General features: G+C 44.0%; 1 protein-coding gene across 1 annotated transcript in view; it reads right to left on the bottom strand.

Annotated features, from left to right (window-relative positions):
• The window catches only part of RTF1 (RTF1 homolog, Paf1/RNA polymerase II complex component), a 56,006-nt gene that overhangs the window by 14,337 nt on the left and 14,310 nt on the right, over positions 1 to 27,359 (bottom strand). Inside the window, exons 2-14 of the mRNA XM_068253355.1 lie at positions 27,009 to 27,119; positions 25,717 to 25,867; positions 20,776 to 20,980; positions 14,607 to 14,727; positions 14,198 to 14,309; positions 11,487 to 11,625; positions 8,595 to 8,772; positions 8,180 to 8,262; positions 5,422 to 5,509; positions 3,703 to 3,810; positions 2,801 to 2,878; positions 165 to 286; positions 14 to 71 (exon numbers count right to left, since the gene is read on the bottom strand). Of these exons, the coding sequence (XP_068109456.1) occupies positions 14 to 71; positions 165 to 286; positions 2,801 to 2,878; positions 3,703 to 3,810; positions 5,422 to 5,509; positions 8,180 to 8,262; positions 8,595 to 8,772; positions 11,487 to 11,625; positions 14,198 to 14,309; positions 14,607 to 14,727; positions 20,776 to 20,980; positions 25,717 to 25,867; positions 27,009 to 27,119 (1,554 nt within the window). The remainder of the gene's footprint in view (positions 1 to 13; positions 72 to 164; positions 287 to 2,800; positions 2,879 to 3,702; positions 3,811 to 5,421; positions 5,510 to 8,179; positions 8,263 to 8,594; positions 8,773 to 11,486; positions 11,626 to 14,197; positions 14,310 to 14,606; positions 14,728 to 20,775; positions 20,981 to 25,716; positions 25,868 to 27,008; positions 27,120 to 27,359) is intronic.

The raw sequence follows: 27,359 nt of genomic DNA, 5'->3' as shown, positions 1-27,359 counted from the left end.
AAAATTCACTTACCACTAAAGCTTTCTCAGACTCCACTATGTTCCACGATCGGTTTCTTTGATTTATGTAACTGAAAAAAGAAAGAACATATAAAGTCCATGATGGCCATGACAGAGAAGATTCAAAGATGGCCAAAAATCCAGTTCAGAAACAATGAGAATACCTGATGGCAGAGATGTTTTTGGTTCTCTGGCGATCCAGAGCCTCAGCCCTCTCCTCCAGTTCATTTAGCTGGTCCTGAATCTGTTTTGCCCTTTCTTGCTCTCCCGCTTCCTCTGCCATGGCCTGCAACATACATTACAGTAAGAGCCCATTCTCACCTTTCCACACATCACATATTCCGCTGATCATGAATTTATATGCAAGTAGACAGACACTATAACTGACACACATCTGGTCTATCAGTTTGCAAAGCACATTTTGTGTATTACACATAAACCATTTTGCCATTACTACATTTTTTTTTTTTTAAATGATTACAGGCTACATGGGTTTGCAAAACAATCTACCAGTGCCAAACACAGCTGCTGAATGGCTGAGACATCATAAGGTCAGCTGCCCAAACTCATGCCCCTACTCTGTTATGTGAGGTAGTCAGGAAGGAGACAGGATAGGCAACCCAGTCTTTCCCTGTAATTAAAGGAGACTCTGAAGTCTCTTTCCCCTGCTTTTGCCATATAATCCTTTTCAGCATGAATGCCTCAGTGAAATCGCCGCATCCCCGCGGCAGATGGGCGATTTATGGCAGAGGATTAGCCCTGCAGAGCTCCGTGGCTCGCAAGGCTTCACTTCCTCAATGAGGCAGGAGCTGTACGCAGTAGCTCTGCCTCCTCCACAGTCAATCTCTGCGGATCACCGCCTCTCCCTCCGTCTTCTCCCCTCAGTCTTCTTTCACTGAGAGGGGCGGGGAGGAGGCGAAGATTCGCGGAGATGGATTGCGGAGAGGCTGAGCTACAGCTCAAAGCTCAGCCTCTCCAGGAAGAGAAGCCCTGCGAGTCAGGGCAGCATGATCTGCGACCTGCAAAGTCGTAGTACTTTGCAGGTCGCTTTCTCACTAATAAATCACCCATCTGCGGCGATGCGGCAATTTCACTGGGGCATTAATGCTAAAGAGGATTATAAGACAAAAGCAGGGACAAAAGACTTCAGAGTCTCTTTAAAGGGAACCTTAACTGAACGTTGGGGGGGGTTAAAGAGTTTCACTTACCTGGGGCTATTAGCAGCCACCTGCAGCAGTCCTGTGCCCTCGGAGCCGTTCTGGAATCCACCGGTCCCCCGCTGTCACTTAGTTTCGTTTTTGACGACTCACCAGTCGGCCAGCTGCCATGCGTATTATCGGACGTATCCCTTACTGCAATTAGCGCTGTTGCGGAACGCAACACGTACAAAAATACGTGTTGCCGCATTCTGCACGCATAGGGAATGCGTCCACTAATACGCATGGCGGCCGGCCGACTGGTTCCCTTTAATGAGCAGATCATTTTGGGGCGGCCACCTACCATTGCTTGACAGTAACGCTCTACTACAGGAAATAAGACATGCAGGGCAGTTCTGTACTGGATAGCACAGGCCCAGCTGTCTGTTTTTTTCATTTTAGGCCCCTTTCAAACTTACGTGTTGCTCCATCCATCTAATGCACCTCATCACAATGACCATTAAAGTTAATGTAACATGTCACAAGTCCTGCAATGCACGGGAAGTGCTCTAGCTGAAGCAGAATCTACAGTACGTTATTACGCACGGCACCAGAAGCAATGAAAGTAAATGGTACAGTGCAAAATGTGTATTTCTACTGTGTTTGCAGCACGGTATGCAGATTTTCAGATGATGTGCTTCCTATCTAGCAGTATACACGTGACTAAAGGGTGAGACTTCCTGAAGGCAGGTTGCCTCCAATTTCCCTGTTAACGCAGTCTGCCGCATTTAATAGTGAGGTACCATTTTGCTACCTGCAGAACACATTGCACCAACTGCAATAGGTTCCTTAAAGCTTTTGAATTTGGCATCAACATGATTCTACGTGCTGGCTCTTTCCCCTTGGAAACCTGATTGAACGGTTTAAAGTTGAGCTTCATATCTCACATTTGCTCCATTAAGGCTGCTTACACACTAAGACGTTACAGTGCGCCTGTAACGCTCCCCCAACGCACAGCAATGTAACACAAGTGGGCTGTTCACACAGCCCACGTTGCGTTACACGTAACGCTGCACGTTCTGCCGAAAGTACAGCATGCTACGGCGTTAGAGCGGCTATAGCCGCTTTAGACTGTTTGCACATGCTCAGTGGGGGGCGGAGAGGAGGCGGGGAGATGCAGCTACAGTAGCCGCGCACATGGCTACTTAATATTCACTGCACTGGCGGCCGCTGATTGGCCGGCGGGACCACGTGATGCGGAGTGTCTCGCTCCACATCACGTGGTCCCGCCGGCCAATCAGCGCCACTCTGGGAGACCTTATACGGATAGAGCCGCCTAACGCGGCTCACTCTACCGTCCTCCCCCGCACCACCATATGTTGCATTAGGTGCACGTTATGCGACCTTAACGTAGCACCTAACACAACGTCTTGGTGTGCAAGTAGCCTAAACCACTTACATTGACGGAACATTTATCAGACCTAAGGAAAACCTAGCATGTGAATGTGCCAGCATTGTTCTTCAAGAGAAAACAGACCACAACAACAACAAAGAAAATCAACTAACTAAAAACATGAAAGAATGCTGAAAGCCTGCTTTGAGCATTGTACAAAAATTTGGCAACAAGTATTAACTTTTTGAAATTCAGTTTACATTTTATTTACCTTGTCTTTCATAAGCTGCGTCTTCTTCATGGCATAATTGGATGGAGCTTTTCTAAACCTTTCCTTCTCCTTTACAATCTATACAATGATAAAACATGATTGTAATAAAATGCATTCAATAAACATCTAAGTTTTTCTCTGAAGCAAGAGTGCAAACTATAGCCATAGCAAGCCTTTGTTCTCAGAAAAAAATGGTTTAGTATTGTGTGGGTAGACTTTACATTATAGAAATTACACTGAAGCCTCAGAAGAAAATGAATCTATGCAGACACCATAAAAAAGGACACAAGACCATTTTCCACTCCATCAAAACATGACTAATGATTCTAAAAGACATTTTAAAAATCAGCAGGAAGAAAAAAAATTATGGAACTCACACTGATAACAATTGGAATTCAATAATCATAGACTCACTTTATGTTACATCCTTCTCCATAATGTTCCTAATGGTGGCCCTAATGATCCAATCTTTTTCATCCAATCTTTCCAAATCTATGTAGTATAAGGGTAAATTGTGACTACTGAATGGATACTTCAGGCAGTTACCTTCTATTACATAAAAATGGTAAGATTGGATGAAAAAGATTGATCATTAGTGGCCACCTTTAATGTTTTATTTGTAAGTACTTAGGTCCTTGTCAGGGAGGGAGGATCAACCAATCTGTTAACCCTCACTGGAGATCCCATATTCACAAGGGGAACCCTGAACAGCATAAGTAGTGTAATGAACTTATTTAAAAAAACAAAAAAACTTTAAAGGGTATGTACATATCCCTCTGACAACAGAGGAACTCTGGTAGAAATGGAGTTACAAATGTGAATATTGCAGGTACGGTAATTTGGTTTTAGAAAGCCACCGCGGGAATAAAGTACAACAATTAGCTGAATGTGTTGTAACTTACATCCTCAATGTCCTGGTCATTGAATTTGTAGTTCATTGCCTCTTTAATGGACAACTCCTTTTTGTTGATCTCATCTAACGTTGGGAGTTGCATGCTAGCAGAGAACATCTGCAAAGTAAACACATATTTCATACTCAATCCAAAGTGACAGGGCCAGATATGGAAACAATCACAAGAAAAGGTCAACATGAATGTCAGTATAGGGTTTTGTTTTTTAAATTGGTGAAGAGTTTTTAAGTACAGTTTAATGTGGTCCGTTAAGTATAACATAGCATCACAACAAATAACAAATGTTAAAGGACTTACGAGGCCAAAATGTCTAAAAAAGCAAAGTACCTGTAAGCTGTTTAAATGCACGGAGGACGCCGTCCGCGCCCTCCGTGCAGTTCCGCCGGGTCCCCTTCCTGAGATCGCCCCCCGCGCCGACCCCGACCCCCCAGGCCGGGTCGGGCTCTCGTGCCGCTCTCAATATGGCCGCGGCTGCACAGTCCGCCTGGCCGCGAGTGCGGCTGCGCAGCTCTACGGCCAACCCCTCCGATCCACGCTACAGTGCGTGGTTCGGGGGGTTGGCCGTAGAGCTGCGCAGCCGCACTCGCGGCCAGTCGGACTGCGCAGCCGCGGCCAATGGAAGCGGCCATATTGAGAGCGGCACGAGAGCCCGACCCGGCCTGGGGGGTCGGGGTCGGCGCGGGGGGGCGATCTCAGGAAGGGGACCCGGCGGAACTGCACGGAGGGTGCGGACGGCGTCCTCCGTGCATTTAAACAGCTTACAGGTACTTTGCTTTTTTTAGACATTTTGGCCTCGTAAGTCCTTTAAGCAGTCCAGAGGTTGACATTTTTTAGGCCAATTTGATTTCTGATCGAAAACTCCACCTTACTGTAAGGATACATTTGAAGAATCAGTACACAATTCTAATATTTCAGTAATGAATATTACAGAAATACTAAAAAGGTAAGGACTAATGGATGCTGTAATTTAGTTAGTTTGGGGATCAGCGAGAGATGTGTGAAGTATAAGCATCCAGAAACAAAATATTTCGTAGATGAAAATATTTTGCCCAGACTGGCAGGAAAGCCATTTAACCATCCCTAAATTTTGCCATCAGGAAAAAAAATTCTCCTCTCTTAGGCCTCGTTCACATTGCGTTCCGATCGTGTTGAGCGCTTAAGGCTTTTTTTTTCCGATTCCTGGCGATAACCTGCGTACTTTTTTTTTTAAGTGGTTTTGCCAAGTGATTGCGGTTTTTCACTTCCTGACTGACGTCAAAAAGTGAACTCTTTGAACCGGAAAAGTATAAATACAATGCATTTATTCTTAAAAAACGCAATCGCTGCACAAATCGATTTTGTGAGCGTTTTGTGTCTCGCCTATACCGTCCATTGAGGCGAAATCACACCGCTTTACTGAACGAACAGCGCACAACCCACGCTGATATGAACATTCTCATAGACATTCATTGCACAAGCATTTGGCAGGCAATTTTTTAAATCGCATGTATGTGAAAAAAGAACAAAAACGCCTACAGTGTGAACAAGCCCTCATGGGTGGAAACAAAATTCAAAATGACAGATACTGTTACAGGGCTGGTCCATTAAGTTCACTTTGTCACAAAGATGTATACAGAGACAAACAGAGCAAACGAATAAGAGTACCCTCTAAGAAGAAGTGATCAATGAAACTTGTCGCAAATAAAAGTGCGTTATTAAAAATATACTCACAGCTTCTTTCCATTTCATGAACTCACTCTCTGTAAACTCTTGATTTGAGACAAACTCCAAACGAAATACTCTCTGGTCACTGCCATGCCTATATTAAGATAAATGAATGTTAGTGCACAATAAAGGGGAGCAGGTTAATTAACACAGTTGGTTGCTTTGTGGGTATTTAATTGAAGTCATGTGGCCTGCCTCCTGGTGGTTTTACTTTCATATCCCCGTTTCTTTATAGGCATATTTATAACTAGTTCATAGTTTGAAGGGTCAGTTTCCTGAAAATCGATCCATGTTTTGTAATCTCCCACTGTGAAAGGTTATAGTGAACCTGTTGTGAAAATAAAATAAATGAGATAAATTGTATTTATCCTTCTACACTTAAAATTGGCCTTTTTTGATATCCCATGGTTTTATGTTTATATTTAAAAAGTAGATTGAATGTTTTAATGTCTCTGCGTAAAGGCAGTCTATTAAGCATCCCAGAGATAAAACACAAGAACTATTGACCTTTTCCCATCTCTCCCCTGTCCCCAGAAGCTGTCTTCTGACAGGTAAATAACCAGGCATGTAGGGATTTGGAAGCTGTCCCCGGCTACAGAGTAAACCACTGATGATACCATGTCCTGATAAAGCACTCCATTTGAGTGAGTGCGAAACAGCTGTCGACCTCCGTACATGCTATACTCTCTTTCTCCCATGCTGCTGTGTTTTGCATTGCTGGATCGATTTTTAAAGGTATTCAATAAATTGGAGTTTTAATTGGAAGTTCCCATCCATTTTTTTCTACAAAGTATCTGCTGTTGACTTTGTTTTTGGGATTAGAGCACTCCAATGAATCTACACTAGCTGACCCTATGCACCCACCTCTCTTATTTTGTTGAATTACAGAGCAAACCACTGTTTGAGCTTTTACAACTGATGTGTTTGTCAATTTGTGCACCCAATTTATTTTAAATAAGCTAAGAATTGTACGCTATAGAAATGGTTATAGTTGGATAAAACTCAAAATTAAATGTTTGCTCTAAAATTCTAAACACGGAAATGCAAAAAAACCCCAAAAAAAACAAAAACAAAAAAACAGAAGAGAGTAAAAGACCAATATGTTATTTGAAGGCTTAAAGTGCCTATACAGTACATAATTTTCCTGTACGATCAACCATTCGACTGCCATATTCCTTAATGTTATGCCACACTGAGTGGATGCACCTCGTACATGTCATGACAATGCTGTTCATTTATCAAAGAAAACGGCCTCCCCAAATGCACTTAGTACCGCATGCATGCATGCCATAAAATTTAAAGAGTTTCATTATTACTCTTTTCAAGCTTAAAGGGGCAGTATTGCGAAAATAGTCCTTTTTACTTCATTACATATAAGTTATGTACAAGTGGAGTAATACTTTAAACACGTTTAGTGGCTGAACAAATGTAATTAGTACACTGGCATTACCTATTTGAAGCAAGGGAGCCACGTCAGAAGAAACATTTACTGACGCCGATTTAGACAATACCATTATGCTGTAGGAGGCAGCTAAATCAGCTGTTTGGGGTGGCATTATATTTCCCCCTTGAGACGTTACAAATAGGATCCTCCACCTTGTAACTGCACTCTCGTGCAGTTCTTCAGCTCATGTGAGCCGCATGACGTCACCGCACTTCACAGATCCTAATGCTGCCTGCCGAGGCCCCTTCACCGCTGCTGGCAAGGACACGGACACCTATTGCTGTCCGTTGCTGTGGTTACCATCTTTCAGCTCTGCGCAGCATTGTGGCAGCAGCACGGAGCAGCCAGGAGTTGTAACTGTGTCCTGCTAGCATCTAACATTACGATTAAAGTTGTTGTTTTATTCACGAGACAAGCATTCTTAGAAGGAAAGAGTTACATTTTTACTGCTTTCCTTCTAAGAATGCTTGCCTCGTGAATAAAACAACTTTAATCATAATGTTAGATGCTAGCAGGACACAGCTACAACTCCTGGCTGCTCCGTGCTGCTGCCACAATGCTGCGCAGAGCTGAAATCTGGTAACCACAGCAACAGACAGCAATAGGTGTCCGTGTCCTTGCCAGCAGCGGTGAAGGGGCCTTGGCAAGCAGCATTAGGATCTGTGAAGTGCGGTGACGTCACGCGGCTCACATGAGCTGAAGAACTGCACGAGAGTGCAGTTACAAGGTGGAGGATCCTATTTGTAACGTCTCAAGGGGGAAATGTAATGCCACCCCAAACAGCTGATTTAGCTGCCTCCTACAGCATATTGGTATTGTCTAAATCGGCGTCAGTAAATGTTTCTTCTGACGTGGCTCCCTTGCTTTAAATAGGTAATGCCAGTGTACTAATTACATTTGTTCAGCCACTAAACGTGTTTAAAGTATTACTCCACTTGTACATAACATATGTAATGAAGTAAAAAGGACTATTTTCGCAATACTGCCCCTTTAACACAAAGTTCTATCCCACACCTCTGCTGTACTCTCACAGGAACGTCTTCACCCACGATGACGATAAACATGAGGTGCTTTCACTTGCTGTGACAAAATGCTGATTAATATGGTGGCCCAACTACAAGTTCTGATACCTTGATGTATAATTCACAAACACCAGCACAGCATTTGTGTGTCTATTTCCTAAAACAGACAGGTCTCATGACCTTCAATAAGCCATAGTATATTCTGGTTTATATGACTACATAGTATGCAGTATATAAACAAAAAATACGACTACATATAGTATGCATTATATAAACATAAAAAGCAAAAAACGCCCACCTTAACTGGAGACCTTTATTTGTTCTTGTGGTACCCAACTGATAAACCTTGCCCGTTTCTACAACACCAGTTATCTCTGCTACCTGAAACATGCAACAATTGTAAACAATTAACACCCTTGCAGGAAACAAAAAGCAATAAAAGATATCTCAGGAAAGAAACAGAGGTTGAACAAAAACATGAAACGTCTAGCAGTTTCGGAATGCCAGGCCTATAACAACATATATATTATATTTATGCTAAATGTAAGATTAAGTTTTCGCTGATGCTACATGGATGGAGAAACAACATTATCTTAATCATATAATTTTAAACATGTTATTACAAATGTTTCAATTAAGATCTTGAAAGACCTCAAACAGCGGTTCTAATCCTGGAATGACTTCTGTATTATAAACTGGTTTATGTAACTCACCCTGTACACAGGCTTGCTGTTATGGTTACCAATTCCTATCCTTACAAAGCAACCAGACACAGTCTTCGCAAAGAATGGCATGTGGCACCAACGCTCCAGTTTATGTCGCGATAACCTGACTTTGTTAAGTTCTTCAGGCAAAGAAACGGGTAACGACTTTGGAGGAATTTCTTCTTTTCTGTTGTAAAACAAAAAAGTGAAAGAAAAATGTGTGCCTGTACACTTCTTAACAAGGTGTGTATGAGGATCTGCAGATATCATAGACTATGAATGCATTTTGCAGGAACAGATCATTTGTAGATACTGATCTTTTGAAGGTGTACAGCATCTTGCAAAGATTTTTATCTGATGAGGAGTTCAGCTCAATATAATAGACTGTGTAGAGTATGCTCTCATACTACATGGAAGGTGGTAAAATTGGACAAAGATCTTTCATTAATCTTTCAAGTGAGTACACACCATTAGGCCCTTATTCAATTCACTTTTTATCCTAGGTGATACTTTTACAACTTGTCAATAAACTGCCTTTTAAACCCATCAGCAAGTAAGAAAATACTAAAAATAATCTAGATAGTACTTTCTCGCCTACTTGTTACTTTTTCAGTTGCAAAGTGCTGAAAAAAAGTCTTTTAAAGAGACTCCGTAACAAAAATTGCATCCTGTTTTTTATCATTCTACAAGTTCCAAAAGCTATTCTAATGTGTTCTGGCTGACTGCAGCACTTTCTGCTATCACAGTCTCTGTAATAAATCAATGTATCTTTCCCCTGTCAGATTTGTCGGCCTGTGTCTGGAAGGCTGCCAAGTTCTTCAGTGTTATGGTTCTGCTATGAACTCCCCCTTTTTCAGGCCCTTCTCTGCACACTGCCTGTGTGATATTTAGATTAGTGCAGCTTCTCTCTTCTCTCTTATCTTTTACAAGCTGGATAAATTGTCCTCTAAGCTGGCTGGGCTTTCACATACTGAGGAAATTCAGACAAGGGCAAAGCTGTTTGCAGGAAGAAAAGAGCAGCCTGGAACTTCAGTGCATGAGATTCTGCAGGGGGATAGAAACACACAAATGATCTCTTGAGATTAAAAAGGAAGGGTGTATACAACCTGCTTGTGTATGGATGTATTTTCTATGTGTGGACATACTGTACATCAACCTACTTCCTGTTTTGGTGGCCATTTTGTTTGTTTATAAACAAACTTTTTAAAACTGTTTTTAACCACTTTTAATGCGGCGGGGAGTGGCGAAATTGTGTCAGAGGGTAATAGGAGATGTCCCCTAACGCACTGGTATGTTTACTTTTGTGCGATTTTAACAATACAGATTCTCTTTAAAGAGAAGATGAAAAATTATCTCCAAGGAGAAAACTCAGGAGAAAAAAAGTTAGTTGAAAAAGAGCCAAAGAGTCTTCATAAAATGGGCCAGTAATCTGCACTGTAATAGAATTCTGCACAGAAATTGAAATTTAGCCGGGATGTGCTGAAGTTGACGTTGGGAGGTCAAAAGGTGACCAACATATTAAAGTAGGATTTAAAAGTGCTCCTAAGGTGTACTCACTTTTGGAAATGAAGTCTCTTGATCCTTCTATTATCCTCCTTAGAAGAGGTCCAGCACTGGCTCCCCCGAAAAGTGGTCTCCCTACACATACGCGCCAGCTCCATTTCGCTATGACAGAAATCGCTCCATTTCGGTTACGGCGGAAATAGCCAAGCCAAAGCAAATTGGGTCTGTGCTTCTGTGCAGGGGGCTCGCGTCTGTGCAGTAGCACGGACACGACCTGGCTATCTCCGAAGAAAAGCAAGAGCTAGCTCATGCGGGAGATTCCACATTCGCTGACTTTCCAAAGTCCAAGTGCTGCAGCAAAACAGCAGAAGAGGATGAGGGATAGCCTCTTTATGATCCAGAGGCTTCCCCCTCCCAAGGCGAGTACCCTATGGGACATTTTCTTTCACTACAGGTTCCCTTAAAATGAAATATGTACCCAGTATTGTGCCCCCAGATTAGCAGCTATTGGTATCAATAGCAAGATCCTGCGACTGCCTGTAACAGGTGACAGGTTTGGATGCTGCAATGTGACAGCTGGGTGAAACACAGAGTAAAAAAGGGAGCTAGGGAGATCACTGCTCTAACATGGACATCTGGGTGAAACTAGCAGTAACAAAAGAGCTGGAGACAATACTGCTAGGACGATTTGCAGATCAGTTAAAACTAGGGTACTGTTTGGGGCAATAACATCCTATGACAGTGATGCTGGAAACTCTAGACTTCCTGCCATGGGTACAAAAAAGCTCTGCCCTAACCACCAAGCTTCTTTTGGTAAAGAGGAAAAGACATTGTTTACAAATGCCAGCATGTATTGGAGTGGCACTAAGCTACAGTGACCAGGTCTCCGTTTATGGATATAATAGATAAGGAGTCCAATTTAGTATTTTGGTACACTTTAAATGGCATGTAGATAACTTTACTTTTGTGTGTAGCTATCCTGCAAGTAAACATGTACTGGGAAAGACATACAACATGCCAAGTAGTTCTATTTGCTTAGTTGCCTTACTGCTCTTTTGTCATCAAAAGTTTAGTCAGATACCTGCAGCAAGCAAGCAGCCCAAGTCAAAAAAAAGTGATCTACACAATTCTTCTGAAGATTATGAAAAGGTATATATTTCCCAGCACAGGTTCTCTCCAGTGTTTCAAGTCCTACTCCTACCAAACCCTTCATTCAAAGCACACCGTCCTGACTGCAGTGGCTGCTCTTCAAAAACATACATCAGATGACAACGTTAAAGGAAAAAGGTTATGCATGACTTGGCTTTTTTTTTGCAATGCCACAATGCACAAAGTCCAACTGTTTTCTTTAAAGGAATATAATAGACTGCTTATAATGTAAGAAGTTTCAGTTCTTACTCTTCCTCTTCGTCGGATGAAGAAGATGACCTGGAGGAATGGTCACTCTTCTCACTGGACTTTTCATCTTCCTCTTCTTCCTCATCATCAGAGTACACTTCACTTGTCTTTAAAGGCTGCTTCCGTGCAATCAGCTCAGCTAAGCAAATAGATAAAGAGGTGGTTTAATATTAAGAGGAAACGTAGATAGTTTACAAGAAGGATTGTACTTTTATGCCAAACTAATGTGTCAGTGTACACAAAGAGCCACCATCACGAAAAGTTGAAAATGTTAAAATGTATACGCATTTATATAAAACAGATCTGACTGTTTTTGACTAGTCCATCCCCTTATGGGTGATTCTCAGGGTTTTATTTATTTTCAAAAACACTAAACAGCAGTTGCTCGGTTCAACTACCAAAATAGTGTAGAAAAGAATAGTGAGGCTTGTCGGCACCTTTGTATAGATCCTTTCCCGGGGGTGCTTTTGTAAAAGGGAATACTGAGGATCTGCCATGAGATGGACTAAGCCAAAACCAGTCAGATATAACAGATACTGTTACCTACTGTAAAATGACAGCAGCACTGGAGAAAAGTAATTTCTAGTCCATTTTACCCTTGGAGTAATGTTCTTCTACAATTAACTGCTTTCAGGCGGCGTCGTTTGTAAAATGAACTAGAAATTACTTTTCTCCTGTGCTGCTGTCATTTTTCAGTAGGTAACGGAATCTGTCATATGTGACTGGTTTTGGCTTAGTCAGATGCCAGGGCTTATTCCTGCCAGGGTGTAGATTTCAAGTTTGTTGCTCCAATTTATATTACAAAAGTCACTCATTAGCCAATGCTCCTTGTTTGCCGATGTGCTGATAACAGCTGCACATCATACCTATTGCTAACAGTAATATAAAGAAAGAAGATCACGGTTAACACTAAGCAAGTGGTGATAGTCTGCATATGAAGGCTAAAGGTGGCCACTAATGATCCAATCTTTTTCATACAATCTTACCATTTCTATGTAATATAAGGGACAGCCTACAGTAAACATTCAATATATTCACTCAGTGTACTCTTCTACTACATAGATTTGGCCACCCTAAGGAGGGGCATTTTACAAAGAAATATGAGAAACTTATGGTGAAAAGAAACCCTAAAATGTAAAATCCATATGTAAATATGCATACATTAATTCCAGATGAAATACACTAAATATTTGAATTCCTATGTAGCTTGACTTACACTAGGCTCTGCAAGGATTTGAATTTTTTTCCCCCGAAGATTCTAAAATAAGAAGTACCGTGAGGGGGCAATTAATTTTATGCCTTGTATGGTCTAGTTTTCTGTACCCTCTTCCTTGTTTTTTCTTTTCCTTTTTTTCCTTTTCTTTTTCTTGTTGCTTCTCTTTTGCATAGATGTTATTGGAGTTATGAATAAAGCTAGGATAATTATCTTGATTTGATAAACCAACAATGATGCAAAATAATTACCTAACCTAAGAGGATACCTGTGAAGCTTGTATCAGATGGTTGGGTGTACATAACAAGAGCTTAGTTGGAAAAAAAAGAAAAAAAAACCCAAAAAACCCATGTTCTCCCGCAGGGGTACTAGTCGCCGCTCGTTAGCCCATAGATCAATAAATAGTAATGCAGTTCCCATTCACGTAATGATCGGCGGCTTCAATGAGCTGCGATCATTCTGAAAAACAAAAAAGTTACACGTCCTCTCTTCACTTCCTGTAAGCGTACAAGACGCAAGAAAAAAAATCTTGTGGCCAAATAGTAAAAAAAAAAAAAAAATTACCCTACATTTAAAATTAACTTTTTCCCTCCCACACTCTCCAATAGTAAACCCCTCCCCCCCCCCCCCCCCCCCCCCAAAAAAAGTACATATTTTTTATTTTTAATAAAATATGTCAAGTGGGTGTATTACTATTATTTTTTTAATTATGGGCTTTGTAAATAGTGATGGATGCAAAACTGAAGAAATGCACCTTTATTTCCAAATAAAATATTGGTGCCACGCATTGTGATAGGGACATCATTTAAACTGTGTAATAACTGGAACAAATGGGTAAATAAAATACGTGGGTTTTAATTATGGTCGCATGTATTATTTTAAAACTATAATGGACGAAAACTGAGAAATTTTCAATGTTTACATTTTTTCCTTAATATTCCCATTAAAATGCATTTAGGTAAAAAACTTTAACCAAAATATACCCCCCCCCCCCAAAAAAAAAACACCTAATTGTTGGAAGAAAACACAGGGACTAAAATCAGTAATGCAGCAACAATTCATTATTGATCAGTGGCGACAATTACAGAAAGTGCATTAACAACCTAAAAACTTGGCAAATATGCATTTCCTTAACTGGAAAACCTGATTTTAGACCAGTCGTAGAGCAAACATCTGTTTGCACCTGTTAAAAAAAAAAAAAAAAAAAAAAAAAGAAGTGGCAGGGGACCAGAAGATCGATCCAGGACGGCGCGGGCACAGGACGTCTACAGGGGGTCGGCAGAAGCCCCAGGTAAGTAAAACTTTTTTTTTTTTATCAGTACTTCAGGTTCCTTTAAGTCTCCAAACCTTAATTTCTTTTATATTGCTATGGTTATTTCATAATATCACTTTTTGCAACAGTAATAAGCCTGTGAGATTGATACAGAGCCTGTCCAAGGGAAAATAATTAATTAAATCATTAATACAGCAGAAAGGTCAACAATCCATTGGACCATACCAGTCTTAATTTTCCTTTTCTCTCTCTCTGCTCGCAACTCCTCCATCGCCTGGGATTTCTTGTCCAATTTTTCATCTCGCTTTGACCTTCTCTCTTTGTTGTGTGATGTAACCTAAGGAAAACAGTTGCCATGACAATTTTTCCACTTTCTCATTCTACACAAAAGGTAGAGAAATACTGAACACACTCAGGACTAACTGCACAGGAATTCTCCTATATGGACAATGAACACATGAAGATGCAATCATATTATAATAAATTAATCTGGGGAGAAAAAAAAAAAAAAGCTCAGTGCCTTGGCCTGTGGAGAGGCCGAAAGGGGCTTTTTTGATAAGTACACTGTATAACTGAAGTTAGCTCTAATAACCAGCTTTACACTGTACTCGCATTGGTCTGTTGACAAAATTACCTGTGCCTGGGCTTCCAGGATCTGTGTCTGTTTCTTCTTTTCTTGTTCATCATCAATCCGTCTTTTCTTTGCCTTTTTCTCTTTCTTCTTTGCAGATTTGAGTTTCTGCTTAATTTCAAAGCTGAAGGAAATAAACAGCTTACTTTTTTATTCTGACAATCAAGAGAAACAATGAAAGAAGTAAAAAAAAAAAAAAAAAAAAAGGAGGGGAGAAAAGTATTGTAAAGCAAGCCATACATGCAGCGATTTTTACCAGCAGTGCCGGAAACAAGATGCACATGGTGACTAATTTCTGCCTGACCAGCCACCCGCGCCGACTAAGCTTCAGAGCCACTATTTATAAGGACACCTGAAGCGAAAATAAGCTAATGAAATAAACTATTGGATCCATCTTCCTTCTCCTAAAAATGACTTAAAATATTCCAGTTTTATTTTATGTTTAAATCTACTTTAAGTTTTAGTTGTTTTATTGTTTCTGCTGAATGACACATTCATTGAAGTATGCCAGAGCTAAAATCTATGAACTATTGAACCTTATCTTTTTCCTGTTTTCAAAAGCCATTTTCTGCTAGGAAAGTGTTTTAATAGTTGGAACTTCGTATCAGTGAGGGTCATACTGTAGTCACTTCCTGTCAGGACTGAGTCAGCCACTTACATACCTGATATTTAACTCTTTAAGGCAGAGAAAAAAAAAAAAAAAAAAGGAATGCAGCATAGTTATTAGTGTGCTAAGCACTGTACATACATATGTCTATCTCATCATGTCACTTCAGGTATCCTTTAAGGGAACCAGTGGTAATAGCCAACAGCTCCTGACGAAGTGGTTAATCTAACCACGACACGTGTGGGGCCTTTTCTACTCCTGTCCCCACTTCTGATCACCTTTGTCTACCTGGGACCCTTGCTTTGTAACTACGCTGGGTTATATCCACCTCCTCCAATGTGCCGCTGTGCACACCTTGCCACTATAGTTCAGATTATTCACGTTTTATACATGTTCAATAGCATCTCAGATTCATGGTGTATATTTTGGTGGCTTGTTATTAACTAGTCACCGTTATTTGAGGCATTTTCTTTATATATTCCTTATTTCGCACTATGTTGGCACAGCTTAGTTCCAAACCCCTAGGGTTGGACGCGGGTCCTTTGCAACAGAGATTTCTAATCTACTGTTTGTATGCAGTTGATCAGCGGGATTCATTGGTTGACAACAGGGATGCTATATTTGGCTACCTCCACTGAGTAGGTATGGTTTGCAAACATTGCCTTTACATGGTTTTATTTTTTTTTAAACTATCTTGAATAAATAAACTTGTTGATCTTGATAATATGCACAGTACAACTGTTTACTGGGTTTCTTTTCAAAAGTTACTGGGTTACTATTCGAAGGAAAAAAAAAAAAAAAAACACTGCAGAGGATTGACTAGTTGTACATGCTCCAGTCATACATTAAAAAAAAACCTCATCTGCCATTAGAGTTGGGCCGAACCTCCGATTTTAGGTTCGCGAACTTCCGCGGAACGTTCGGTTCGCGGAAAAGTTCGCGAACCGCAATAGACTTCAATGGGGAGGCGAACTTTGGAAAAAAAATTTCTGCTGGCCACAAAAGTAATGGAAAAGATGTTTCAAGGGGTCTAACACCTGGAGGGGGGCATGGCGGAGTGGGATACACGCCAAAAATCCCCGGGAAAAATCTGGATTTGACGCAAAGCAGCGTTTTAAGGGCAGAAATCACATTGAATGCTAAATGACAGGCCTAAAGTGCTTTAAAACATCTTGCATATGTATACATCAATCAGGTAGTGTAATTAAGGTACTGCTTCACACTGACACACCAAACTCACCGTGTAACGCCCCACAAACAGCTGTTTGTGTAGTGACGGCCGTGCTGGACTGGTGCGCACCATGGCGAGAGTGCAGGTTTTGGTGGCTTTACAGCCCATATGGTCGCCTGGCTGATGTAGCTGAATGACAGAACAGTGACTGTCCAGCTGATCAAATTTGGTCTGACCACAATGAAGCAACGACCTTATCTTTTGTGTGCCCCCGAGACACTCATCTAGGCGCCGGTCATTGCTTCATTGTGATACGCAGCCCCTTCACCACGGCAAGGTAATGATCACGAAGGGGAATGGGCGCATGTACATGCCTTTTCTTTGTTGTTGCACCTGCCCGCAGTGCAGCCAGAAACATTAGGCAGTCATGTACACGCACCAGAAAAATTATTACACCGGCCGCTGCTAGCAGCGGCCTAAAAAATTCAGCAATCCGCCTGGAGTCCCGGACCCTGTTGGTGGTGGCGGAGAAGGTAGTCAAGCGGCCTGCAGGCAGACATGCTGTGTGAGGGACTGGGAGCGACTTAGTCTTCTTGGGACAGGCAGGCAGCCAGTCACACGGCGTGCAGGCAGAGATGCTGTGTGTGCGGGGACTGACTTAGTCTTGGGGCGGGCAGCAGCCCTCCGGGATCCATGCCTCATTCATTTTGATAAAGGTGAGGTACTTAACACTTTGTGACTTAGGCGACTTTCTCTTCTCAGTGACAATGCCTCCAGCTGCGCTGAAGGTCCTTTCTGACAGGACGCTTGCGGCAGGGCAGGAGAGAAGTTGGATGGCAAATTGGGACAGCTCTGGCACAGGTCAAGCCTGCGCACCCAGTAGTTCAAGGGTTCCTCATCGCTGTTCACAGCAGTGTCTACATCCACACTTAAGGCCAGGTAGTCGGCTACCTGCCGTTCCAGGCGTTGGAGGGTGGATCCGGAAAGGCTACGGCGAGGCGTTGGACTAAAGAACGTCCGCATGTCCGACATCACCATGAGATCGCTGGAGCGTCCTGTCTTTGACTGCGTGGACACGGGAGGAGGATTAGTGGCAGTGGTACCTTGCTGGCGTTGTGCTGTCACATCACCCTTAAAGGCATTGTAAAGCATAGCTGACAGCTGGTTCTGCATGTGCTGCATCCTTTCCACCTTCAGGTGAGTTGGTAACAGGTCCGCCACTTTGTGCCTGTAATGAGGTCTAGTAGTGTGGCCACCCAGTACAGCTCATTCCCCTTGAGGTTTTTTTATACGGGGGTCCCTCAACAGGCAGGACAGCATAAAAGACGACATCTGCACAAAGTCGGATCCAGTAGCCTCCATCTCCTCTTGCTCTTCCTCAGTGACGTCACGTAAGTCAACCTCCTCCCCCCAGCCGCGAACAATACCAGGGAAGGTTGAGCAGCACAAGCCCCTGCGACGCCTGCTGCGGTTGTTCTCCTGCTGCCGTCCCCTCCTCCTCCCCCAAAGAAACACCTTGCTCATCATCCTCTGAGTCTGACTCGTCTTCTGCACACGACTTCTCTTCTTCCTCCTCCTCCCCCCTCTGTGCTGCCACAGGTGTTAAGGAAACAGCTGGGTCTGATGAAATTGGTCCCATGCCTGTTCCTGCCATAACGGTTCCTGGTCACGCTCATTCGCAGCTTCATCCGCCACTCTACGCACAGCACGCTCCAAGAAGTAAGCATAGGAATTAAGTCGCTGATGGTGCCCTCACTGCGGCTCACCAGGCTGGTCACCTCCTCAAACGGCCGCATGAGCCTGCATGCATTTTTCATGGTGGCTGAGCAAGATGAGGTGTTCTGTGTCGCTAAATACTCAACCACGTCCTGACAATCTTGGGAGGTGATGGGACGTGCCTTCTTCTGAGCACTGTACTGTGGGCCAGGTCCACACGAAATTACATTTACACGACCTCGCGCAGACCTGCCGGGTGGCCTTCCTCTGGCTCTGGCACTACCTCTTCCTCTACCGGTTTTGTCCATATCGGGTATGCACGGAGTGGTATATCACACTGCGTGCACTCACGTAGGTAGGTGGGTTCACTTAACTGCGCAGGTATGCGCACTAATGCGGTGGGTTCACTGAACAGAACAGGTATACAGTGGCGGGTTCACTGAACACAACAGGTATGCAGTGGCGGGTTCACTGAACAGAACAGGTATGCAGTGGCGGGTTCACTGAACAGTACAGGTATACAGTGGCAGGTTCACTGAACACAACAGGTATACAGTGGCGGGTTCACTGAACACAACAGGTATGCAGTGGCGGGTTCACTGAAGAGGTATACAGTGGCGGGTCCACTGAACGGAACAGGTATGCAGTGGCGGGTCCACTGAACAGAACAGGTATGCAGTGGCAGGTTCACTGAACACAACAGGTATACAGTGGCGGGTCCACTGAACAGAATAGGTATGCAGTGGCGGGTTCACTGAACACAACAGGTATGCAGTGGTGGGTTCACTGAACAGGTATGCAGTGGTGGGTTCACAGAACAGGTATGCAGTGGTGGGTTCACTGAACAGGTATGCAGTGGTGGGTTCACTGAACAGGTATGCAGTGGTGGGTTCACTGAACAGGTATGCAGTGGTGGGTTCACTGAACAGGTATGCAGTGGTGGGTTCACTGAACAGGTATGCAGTGGTGGGTTCACTGAACAGGTATGCAGTGGTGGGTTCACTGAACAGGTATGCAGTGGTGGGTTCACTGAACAGGTATGCAGTTGGTGGGTTCACTGAACAGGTATGCAGTGGTGGTTCACTGAACAGGTATGCAGTGGTGGGTTCACTGAACAGGTATGCAGTGGTGGGTTCACTGAACAGGTATGCAGTGGTGGGTTCACTGAACAGGTATGCAGTGGTGGGTTCACTGAACAGGTATGCAGTGGTGGGTTCACTGAACAGGTATGCAGTGGTGGGTTCACTGAACAGGTATGCAGTGGTGGGTTCACTGAACAGGTATGCAGTGGTGGGTTCACTGAACAGGTATGCAGTGGTGGGTTCACTGAACAGGTATGCAGTGGTGGGTTCACTGAACAGGTATGCAGTGGTGGGTTCACTGAACAGGTATGCAGTGGTGGGTTCACTGAACAGGTATGCAGTGGTGGGTTCACTGAACAGGTATGCAGTGGTGGGTTCACTGAACAGGTATGCAGTGGTGGGTTCACTGAACAGGTATGCAGTGGTGGGTTCACTGAACAGGTATGCAGTGGTGGGTTCACTGAACAGGTATGCAGTGGTGGGTTCACTGAACAGGTATGCAGTGGTGGGTTCACTGAACAGGTATGCAGTGGTGGGTTCACAGAACAGGTATGCAGTGGCGGGTTCACAGAACAGGTATGCAGTGGCGGGTTCACAGAACAGGTATGCAGTGGCGGGTTCACAGAACAGGTATGCAGTGGCGGGTTCACAGAACAGGTATGCAGTGGCGGGTTCACAGAACAGGTATGCAGTGGCGGGTTCACAGAACAGGTATACAGTGGCGGGTTCACAGAACAGGTATACAGTGGCGGGTTCACTGAACACAACAGGTATGCAGTGGTGGGTTCACAGAACAGGTATGCAGTGGTGGGTTCACAGAACAGGTATGCAGTGGTGGGTTCACAGAACAGGTATGCAGTGGTGGGTTCACAGAACAGGTATGCAGTGGTGGGTTCACAGAACAGGTATGCAGTGGTGGGTTCACAGAACAGGTATGCAGTGGCGGGTTCACTGAACAGGTATGCAGTGGCAGGTTCACTGAACAGGTATGCAGTGGCAGGTTCACTGAACAGGTATGCAGTGGTGGGTTCACAGTACAGGTATGCAGTGGTGGGTTCACAGAACAGGTATGCAGCCAGGAACAAGCTAAGCCTAACTAATCTTTCCCTATGAGAGACAGTCTGCAGCAGCTCGCCCTACTCTCACTAATGCAGGCACACGAGTGACCGTAATGGCCGCCGCTGCCTGCCTTATATAAGGGGGGTGGGGCTCCAGGGGCTAGTGTAGCCTAATTGGCTACACTGGGCCTGCTGACTGTGATGTAGACGGTCAAAGTTGACCCTCCATGGTGCATTATAGGGCGAACCGAACTTCCACAAACGTTCGCCTGCGGGACGCGAACCACGGAAGTTCGCATGGAACCATTCGCAGGCGAACCGTTCGGCCCAACCCTGTCTGCCATCCACCCACAAAACTAAATCTCTGGACTGCTGAAGAGGATGCCACTAATGTCAGGAAATATCTGTACTCACGCTAAATATTTAACCAAAACAGGCATGGGCCACAGAAATGTAGTGTGTGTATGTAGCATTGCAGTGGCGGGCTTTCTACAAACAAAGAAAATATAGGAAAGGAGATAAGACAACAGACACACACCGTCTTTTAAGGACTTCTCTCTTTTCTATTCTGTTGAATAGTTCTTGTTCTCTCTCTTTCTCTGTCATCTGTTCGAGTCGCGCCCTATCCTCCTCATCTCCCATAAGATCTTCTCCATATCCATCGCAAAAGACTTCCTCTTCAGATGACGAGTCTGAATCAGAGCTGGATGAGGAACTGTTGCTGTCAGAGTCAGAAACCTCACCTGAAAGCACAAGACCTGACAGCTGTAATAAGAAACTATATACACAAGTCCGAATTGCTTGCCATCTGGTTTGAGCAGTTTCCGTCTGGTTCTCCTCCAGCGTTCAACAACCCAAACAAATACAGTATCGGTGTGTTCCCTGCAATCGCAGGTCTAGACCAACTTAACCACGTAAGGGGCCAAATCGTTTATTAAAGAGACACTGAGGCGAAAAAATAATAATGATAATGATTGCTATGTGTAGTACAGCTAAGAAATAAAACATCAGGAGCAGAGACAGAAGTCTAATATTGTTTCCAGTACAGGAAGAGTTAAAAGACTCCAGTTATCTATGCAAAAGAGCCATTGAGCTCCACCACTTTCAAAGTCAGAGCGCTCTGTATTCTGAAGCTTATTATCTCAACTGTCAGTCACTGTATTTTATTTTTCTCTGCAGAGAAAAAAGGAAGAGTACAGGTCAAACGTTCTCTGGGCTGCTCAAAAAAAAATTCATGTAAAATGCTGAGTGTAGTGTGTAAACTGCAAATTTTAGAGAAAAACACTATAACACTGAAAATAAAAATATGAGAATATTTTCTTTGCTACTAATGTTCTAGTAATTATCCGTACTACACAACCAATTCATTATATCATCATTTTTTTCCCCCGCTTCAGGTGTCTCTAAGTTTTAACATTTATTGAACAGTCTCAAACTGACAATATCTAAACCCAAAGTATGAATTTGAACACCAAACATGACCTTAACTATAGACCTGTCCCCTACCTATATACGACAAAATCAAAGCGGGAGATCGGAAGGACACACAAGCATATGCACAAGCCAAACAGTTACCGTGTACATGCATATGTATATATAGATATACATATCCATTGACTACAACCTCCTATCGCCATGGAAATGTGAGCCGCTGCCACCAATACCAACACAAGGGCCTCCTACTATGTTGGATCTTTGTTTGCGGTAAGCATGTATATAGCATAGGTTGGTGCTCTCCATTTCCTCATTTCTGGGCTGTTTCCAATGAGACGGCATGTCTTGTGAGATGCACGCCGGCACTTGCACAGATGACAGTATGTATACAAATCCCTGTAGCCATGCCATGCACGGCTATAGGGATTCAGGTGGGTGCCATGGTAAACTGCAGCATGCTGTCCAGAATTGTGCCGTCATGCGATCTGGACGACATATTATTGCATGGAATAGGCAAAGTTTCCCCGTCCGACTCAGATGCGGGGAAACACTGCATATATCCGTATGTAGTGGAAATGAGTCCTCCTTTTACTGCTTACAACCAAGGCTGTGGACAAAAATAATCTAAACCAACTATGAAACCACTGACTTCAGGTACTGAAAATTGCTCCGACTCCAACTCCACAGCCTTTGCAGGGCTATGGAGTGGATACAAAGATCATCCAACTCTAACTTTATCTCCTCGGTGTATGAAACCAACTCAGACTCCAGGTACCCAAAACTGCCCCGACTCCTCGACTGACTCCATAGCCGTGCTTTAAAACCATGCACATTTGAAGCTTTCTCTGACCACATCTAGCCTGCAGGACTTGGATATGACAGGTGTCTTAAGGTGCATACACACGCACTACTTCCGCCGACGGGTCCGTCAGACCCTCCCGCTGGGCGGACGTTCAGCCGACAGTAGCACGTGTGTACGCGCTGTCAGCAGACTTATAAGGCTGTTTCTGAACGTTCCGCTGCCAGGGGTATGGCATGTGTACGCACCTTTAGACTGTAGAAGAAACATGACATTGTGTGTTTGAGGGAGAGATAGTCATGTAAATTGCTCGATCGCCTGCGTAATGCACTACAGGAAATATTTCTGTGCAATATAAACAAACATACAGTAGCTAAATCTCTCCCTAAAACAGGGTTTCTCAATGTATACCACTAGCGACACTCATTGTGTGCGACAAATTGCAAGGCCCAGGAGCTCTAGGATAAACTACATTTTTCATTAATCTGGTCAATCTGCTATACAGATACCAAAAAGCTGCTTTAACACAGTTTCCAGTGGATATACTAGAAGAGATAGCAAGCCTAATTAAGTGGAAAGGATGCAGGTGATCCTTCAATACTGAGCTGGGTTTATAACAAAACAAATACTGTATGTTAATATACTGTGAGAGCAAATACAGTTAAAATCAGGGCTGTGGAGTCGAGTAGGAGCATTTTTTTAGGTACATGGAGAAGGTGGTTACATAAACTGAGGTGTCTGAATAGAATGATTTTTGTACTAACTCCACAGCACTGGTAAGTATTTGAATAAGGAGTCAGAGAGCAATTTTGGGTACCTGGAGTCAGAGTCTGTGATTTCATAAACTGAGGAGCCGGAGTTGGATGATTTTTGTACAGACTCCACAGCCTTGGTTAAAATATCCTCTTTGCCCCCAAAAATTAGCCACAGAGGATATACAGCCATGGTGTTTTCTCTACTCGAGGTAGAAAAAACCAGGACGGGAAAAGCTTTTCACCTGTGCAGTGCAGTTTCTAGGCTAAAATGCACCCAGGGCAAGAGTGTAAAAATTGCGCCCCCCCCCCCGAAGCAAGGTATGGGTGCCCGCAGTGTAGGTTAGCCAGGTCTAGTTGCACTCAGTATAGATTCCCCCAGAATAGGTACCCCAGTATAGGTAGCCAGCTATAGGTCCCCCCAGTATAGGTAGCCAGGCATAGGTGAGCCAGTGTAGTTGCCTCCGGTATAGGTTAGCCAGTATAGTTGCCCACAGTATAGGTTAGATAGGCAGGCGTCCCCGGTATAAGTTAGATAGGTAGGTGTCCCCAGTACAGGTTAGCTAGGTGGGTGCCTCTAATATAGGTAGCCAGAATAGTTGCCCCCAGCATAGGTTAGATAGGTAGATGCCCCCAGTATAGGTTAGTTAGGTAGGTGCCTCCAATATAGGTAGCTAGTATAGTTGTCACCTGTATAGACTAGCTAGGTAGGTAGGTGCCCCCAATACAGGTTAGATAAGTTAATGCTCCCACTATAGGTTAGATAGGTAGCTGCCCCCAGTATAGGTTAGGTAGCTGCCCCCCAGTATAGGTTAGATTAGGTAGCTGCCCCCTCAGTATAGGTTAGATTAGGTAGCTGCCCCCCAGGTTAGATAGGTAGCTGCCCCCCAGTATAGGTTAGGTAGGTGCCCCCAGTATAGGTTAGATAGGTAGGTGCCCCCCAGTATAGGTTAGATAGGTAGGTGCCCCAGTATAGATTAGGTAGCTGCCCCCCAGTATAGGTTAGATAGCTAGCTGCCCCAGTATAGATTATATTAGGTAGGTGCCCCCCAGCATAGGTTAGATTAGGTAGGTGCCACCCAGTTTAGGTTACATAGGTAGGTGGCCCCAGTATAGGTTAGATTAGGTAGGTGCCCCCCAGAATAGGTTAGATTAGGTAGGTGCCCCCCAGGATAGGTTAGATAGGTAGCTGCCACCCAGTTTAGGTTAGATAGGTAGGTGCTCCCCAGTATAGGTTAGATTAGGTAGGTGCCCCCCTATATAGGTTAGATTAGGTAGGTGCCCCCCAGGATAGGTTAGATAGGTAGGTGCCCCCAGTATAGGTTAGATTAGGTAGGTGCCCCCAGTATAGGTTAGATTAGGTAGGTGCCCCCAGTATAGGTTAGATAGGTGCCCCCCAGGATAGGTTAGATAGGTAGCTGCCCCAGTATAGGTTAGGTAAATGCCCCCCATGATGGAGGGGGGAGCCGCAGCCGCAGGGAGGGCAGCTCGACCTCTCCCTTCCTTCCTCTCCCCGGCCGCCCTCCGTGCGATCCCCCCTCGGAGTGCAGAGTAATGCAGCAGGGAAGCGCTATGCAAAACTACTCACCTCGCTGGCTCCAAGCGCTGCTCTCTCGCCGCCAGTCTCCTCTCTCTGCATAGACGCTGATACACACACACGCTGCTAAACAGGAAGCAGCGTGTGTGTGTATCAACGTGTAGGCAGAGAGGAGACTGGCGGCGAGAGAGCAGCGCTTGGAGCCAGCGAGGTGAGTAGTTTTGCATAGTGCTTCCCTGCTGCATTACTCTGCACTCCGAGGGGGGATCGCACGGAGGGCGGCCCGGGGAGAGGAAGGGAGGGAGAGGTCGGGCTGCCCTCCCCGCGGCTGCAGCTCCCCCTCCATCACAGCGCCCCCCTCCCAGCGGCGGCACGCCCCGCACGGCCGTAGAAACGGCCATGCACCTGTGCCCAAAAGGTTTAGTAGGTTTACTTTAAATTTAGAGTGAGAGCCTTAGCAGCATGTTGCACTGAACTCACCAGGCCAGTGCAAAAGGCCGATTTACAGCAGTGAGCTTCTGTGTGCAATAAGCAGTGACTGTAATAATTTTCTTGGCTGCAACGCTTTCCAATTGAACTGGGCATTACGTTTTAATGCAAGACAGCTACTTCCAGTAAAAACCACTGAATGTAATGTAAAAGTGTAAATTTCACACAGATGACATCACTTCAGGTCAGAGAAAGGTAGGACAACTACATAGGCAATGAAAGCTGGGAGATCGCAGAATCACAGCAAGGGCACAGAAGGTCTGCAGGGGGCTGAAAGAAGCCCCAGTTAAGTTAAACTGCTGTTTTTTCCACTTAAGGCTCCAACGACAAGGGTAATTTCTAATAGCCCCAGGTACTATAATAAAGCAAATGGCTTTTACAGTGACATTACTGCCCCAAAACAACTGGACAACCCCAAGTGGAAACTCACAGGAAGTGTGTTCCCATCTCTGAAAAAGAACGGCTTACCTTCCTCGGGTGCAGAACTCTCACCAGAGCTGTCCTTTCCAGAGCTGCCAGAAGAGGCTCCCTTACTCGTCAGTTTCCTCGCACCAGCCTTCTTTTCCAAGCCTTTAACAGATTTTAATTTTCTCTTGTTTTTTGCTCCCCCAACAGTCCACTGAAAGACAACAATTAATACTCAGCATTGTAAAAGTATTCCCACACATAACGTACGCAATCCAGAGACAGCGTACATCTCAGGTTACAGAAGTATGAACGTAATGCTGTCCATGTGGCCAGGCTAAGAGCCAGTAAGCTATTATTAGAAACCGTTTTCCTTATAACCAAATGCACAGATAGTTATGGGAGGTTACACTCTCTGCTCCTGCTTGGCTGTGTAAATAGAAAAAAGTGTGTGTGTGTGTGTGTGTGTGTGTGTGTGTGTGTGTGTGTGTGTGTGTGTGTGTGTGTGTGTGTGTGTGTGTGTGTGTGTGTGTGTGTGTGTGTGTGTGTGTGTGTGTGTGTGTGTGTGTGTGTGTGTGTGTGTGTGTGTGTGTGTGTGTGTGTGTGTGTGTGTGTGTGTGTGTGTGTGTGTGTGTGTGTGTGTGTGTGTGTGTGTGTGTGTGTGTGTGTCCCACTACAGCCAGAAGTTCTGGTTATCAGAATTTAGTTTTTTTTTCATGTTGAGCGCAACACATTCTGTGCTAGGAATTCCGTCCTCACTCGGATTCTTTGGATTTTCCTCACTAGCCTGATACTGTGTTTGCTACCCACACTTGAGTACCATAAATCTGTATTTACTAAATGATCCTGGTGTATTTAAATACTACACTATATAGGGCTCCTGGGGTCTCTGTTTTCTTTTGTTTTCTGAATGGGCCTGCAGACTCCACTCCAAATTAATTACCATAAGCAATATTAAAAATTATTCAGAGGAATTACAATTTATAGAAATACGGAGATGATTTTATTTAGCACATCCCCAACCTATTCTTTGAAACAGAGGGGAGAAGGGTCAAAACATCTAATGTGTGTCCCCACTAGATATATGGCCTTCCATTTTCTGTGGTGTCCAAGTGGTGAGAGACCACATATTTCCAATAGGAACATAAACTGCAGTACCACTTAGAACTTCTATCATCTATTTCTAAATACTTTCCCACTAAAGACAGTCCAGCTGGAACACAGATCGCAGTACAACCTGACAGCCTGTCTAGCCTTCCATACTCTCCACAACTAATCTTGTCTTTCTTTTCAATGTTCACAAAGATCATACAGTATAAATGTATCATGGTAGAAAAAGAGGGCATGGCACTCACCTCATCTCCACTATCTGAAGTTTCAGAGTCGGAAGACGCGGCAGGTTTGCTCACTGGCTGCTCCTTTTCTTCTGAACTTCCCCTTTTACGCTTGGCCAAAGTCAGCAGCTCCTACAAAAAAAGGGAGACAGAGGCACTTTATAGTTATGGCATGATGCATTACGCAATTACGGTTACGGCGTAGGAAATTATCTACGGTTCATCACTGTAATTACGCAGTTACGCGTGAGGATACCGTAATGTAGGCGCTTACACTACGATGTTACGCGTAGTGCCGTAATACCCATTAATGTGTATTTTTTGACGCATACGGACGATGTGTATGCAATAGCCGTCAATGTGACAGCTATT

The sequence above is a fragment of the Hyperolius riggenbachi genome, chromosome 9, assembly GCF_040937935.1.
Source record: "Hyperolius riggenbachi isolate aHypRig1 chromosome 9, aHypRig1.pri, whole genome shotgun sequence".
In the NCBI taxonomy this organism is placed as follows: domain Eukaryota; kingdom Metazoa; phylum Chordata; class Amphibia; order Anura; family Hyperoliidae; genus Hyperolius; species Hyperolius riggenbachi.
This window is presented reverse-complemented; position numbering and strand designations above follow the sequence as displayed.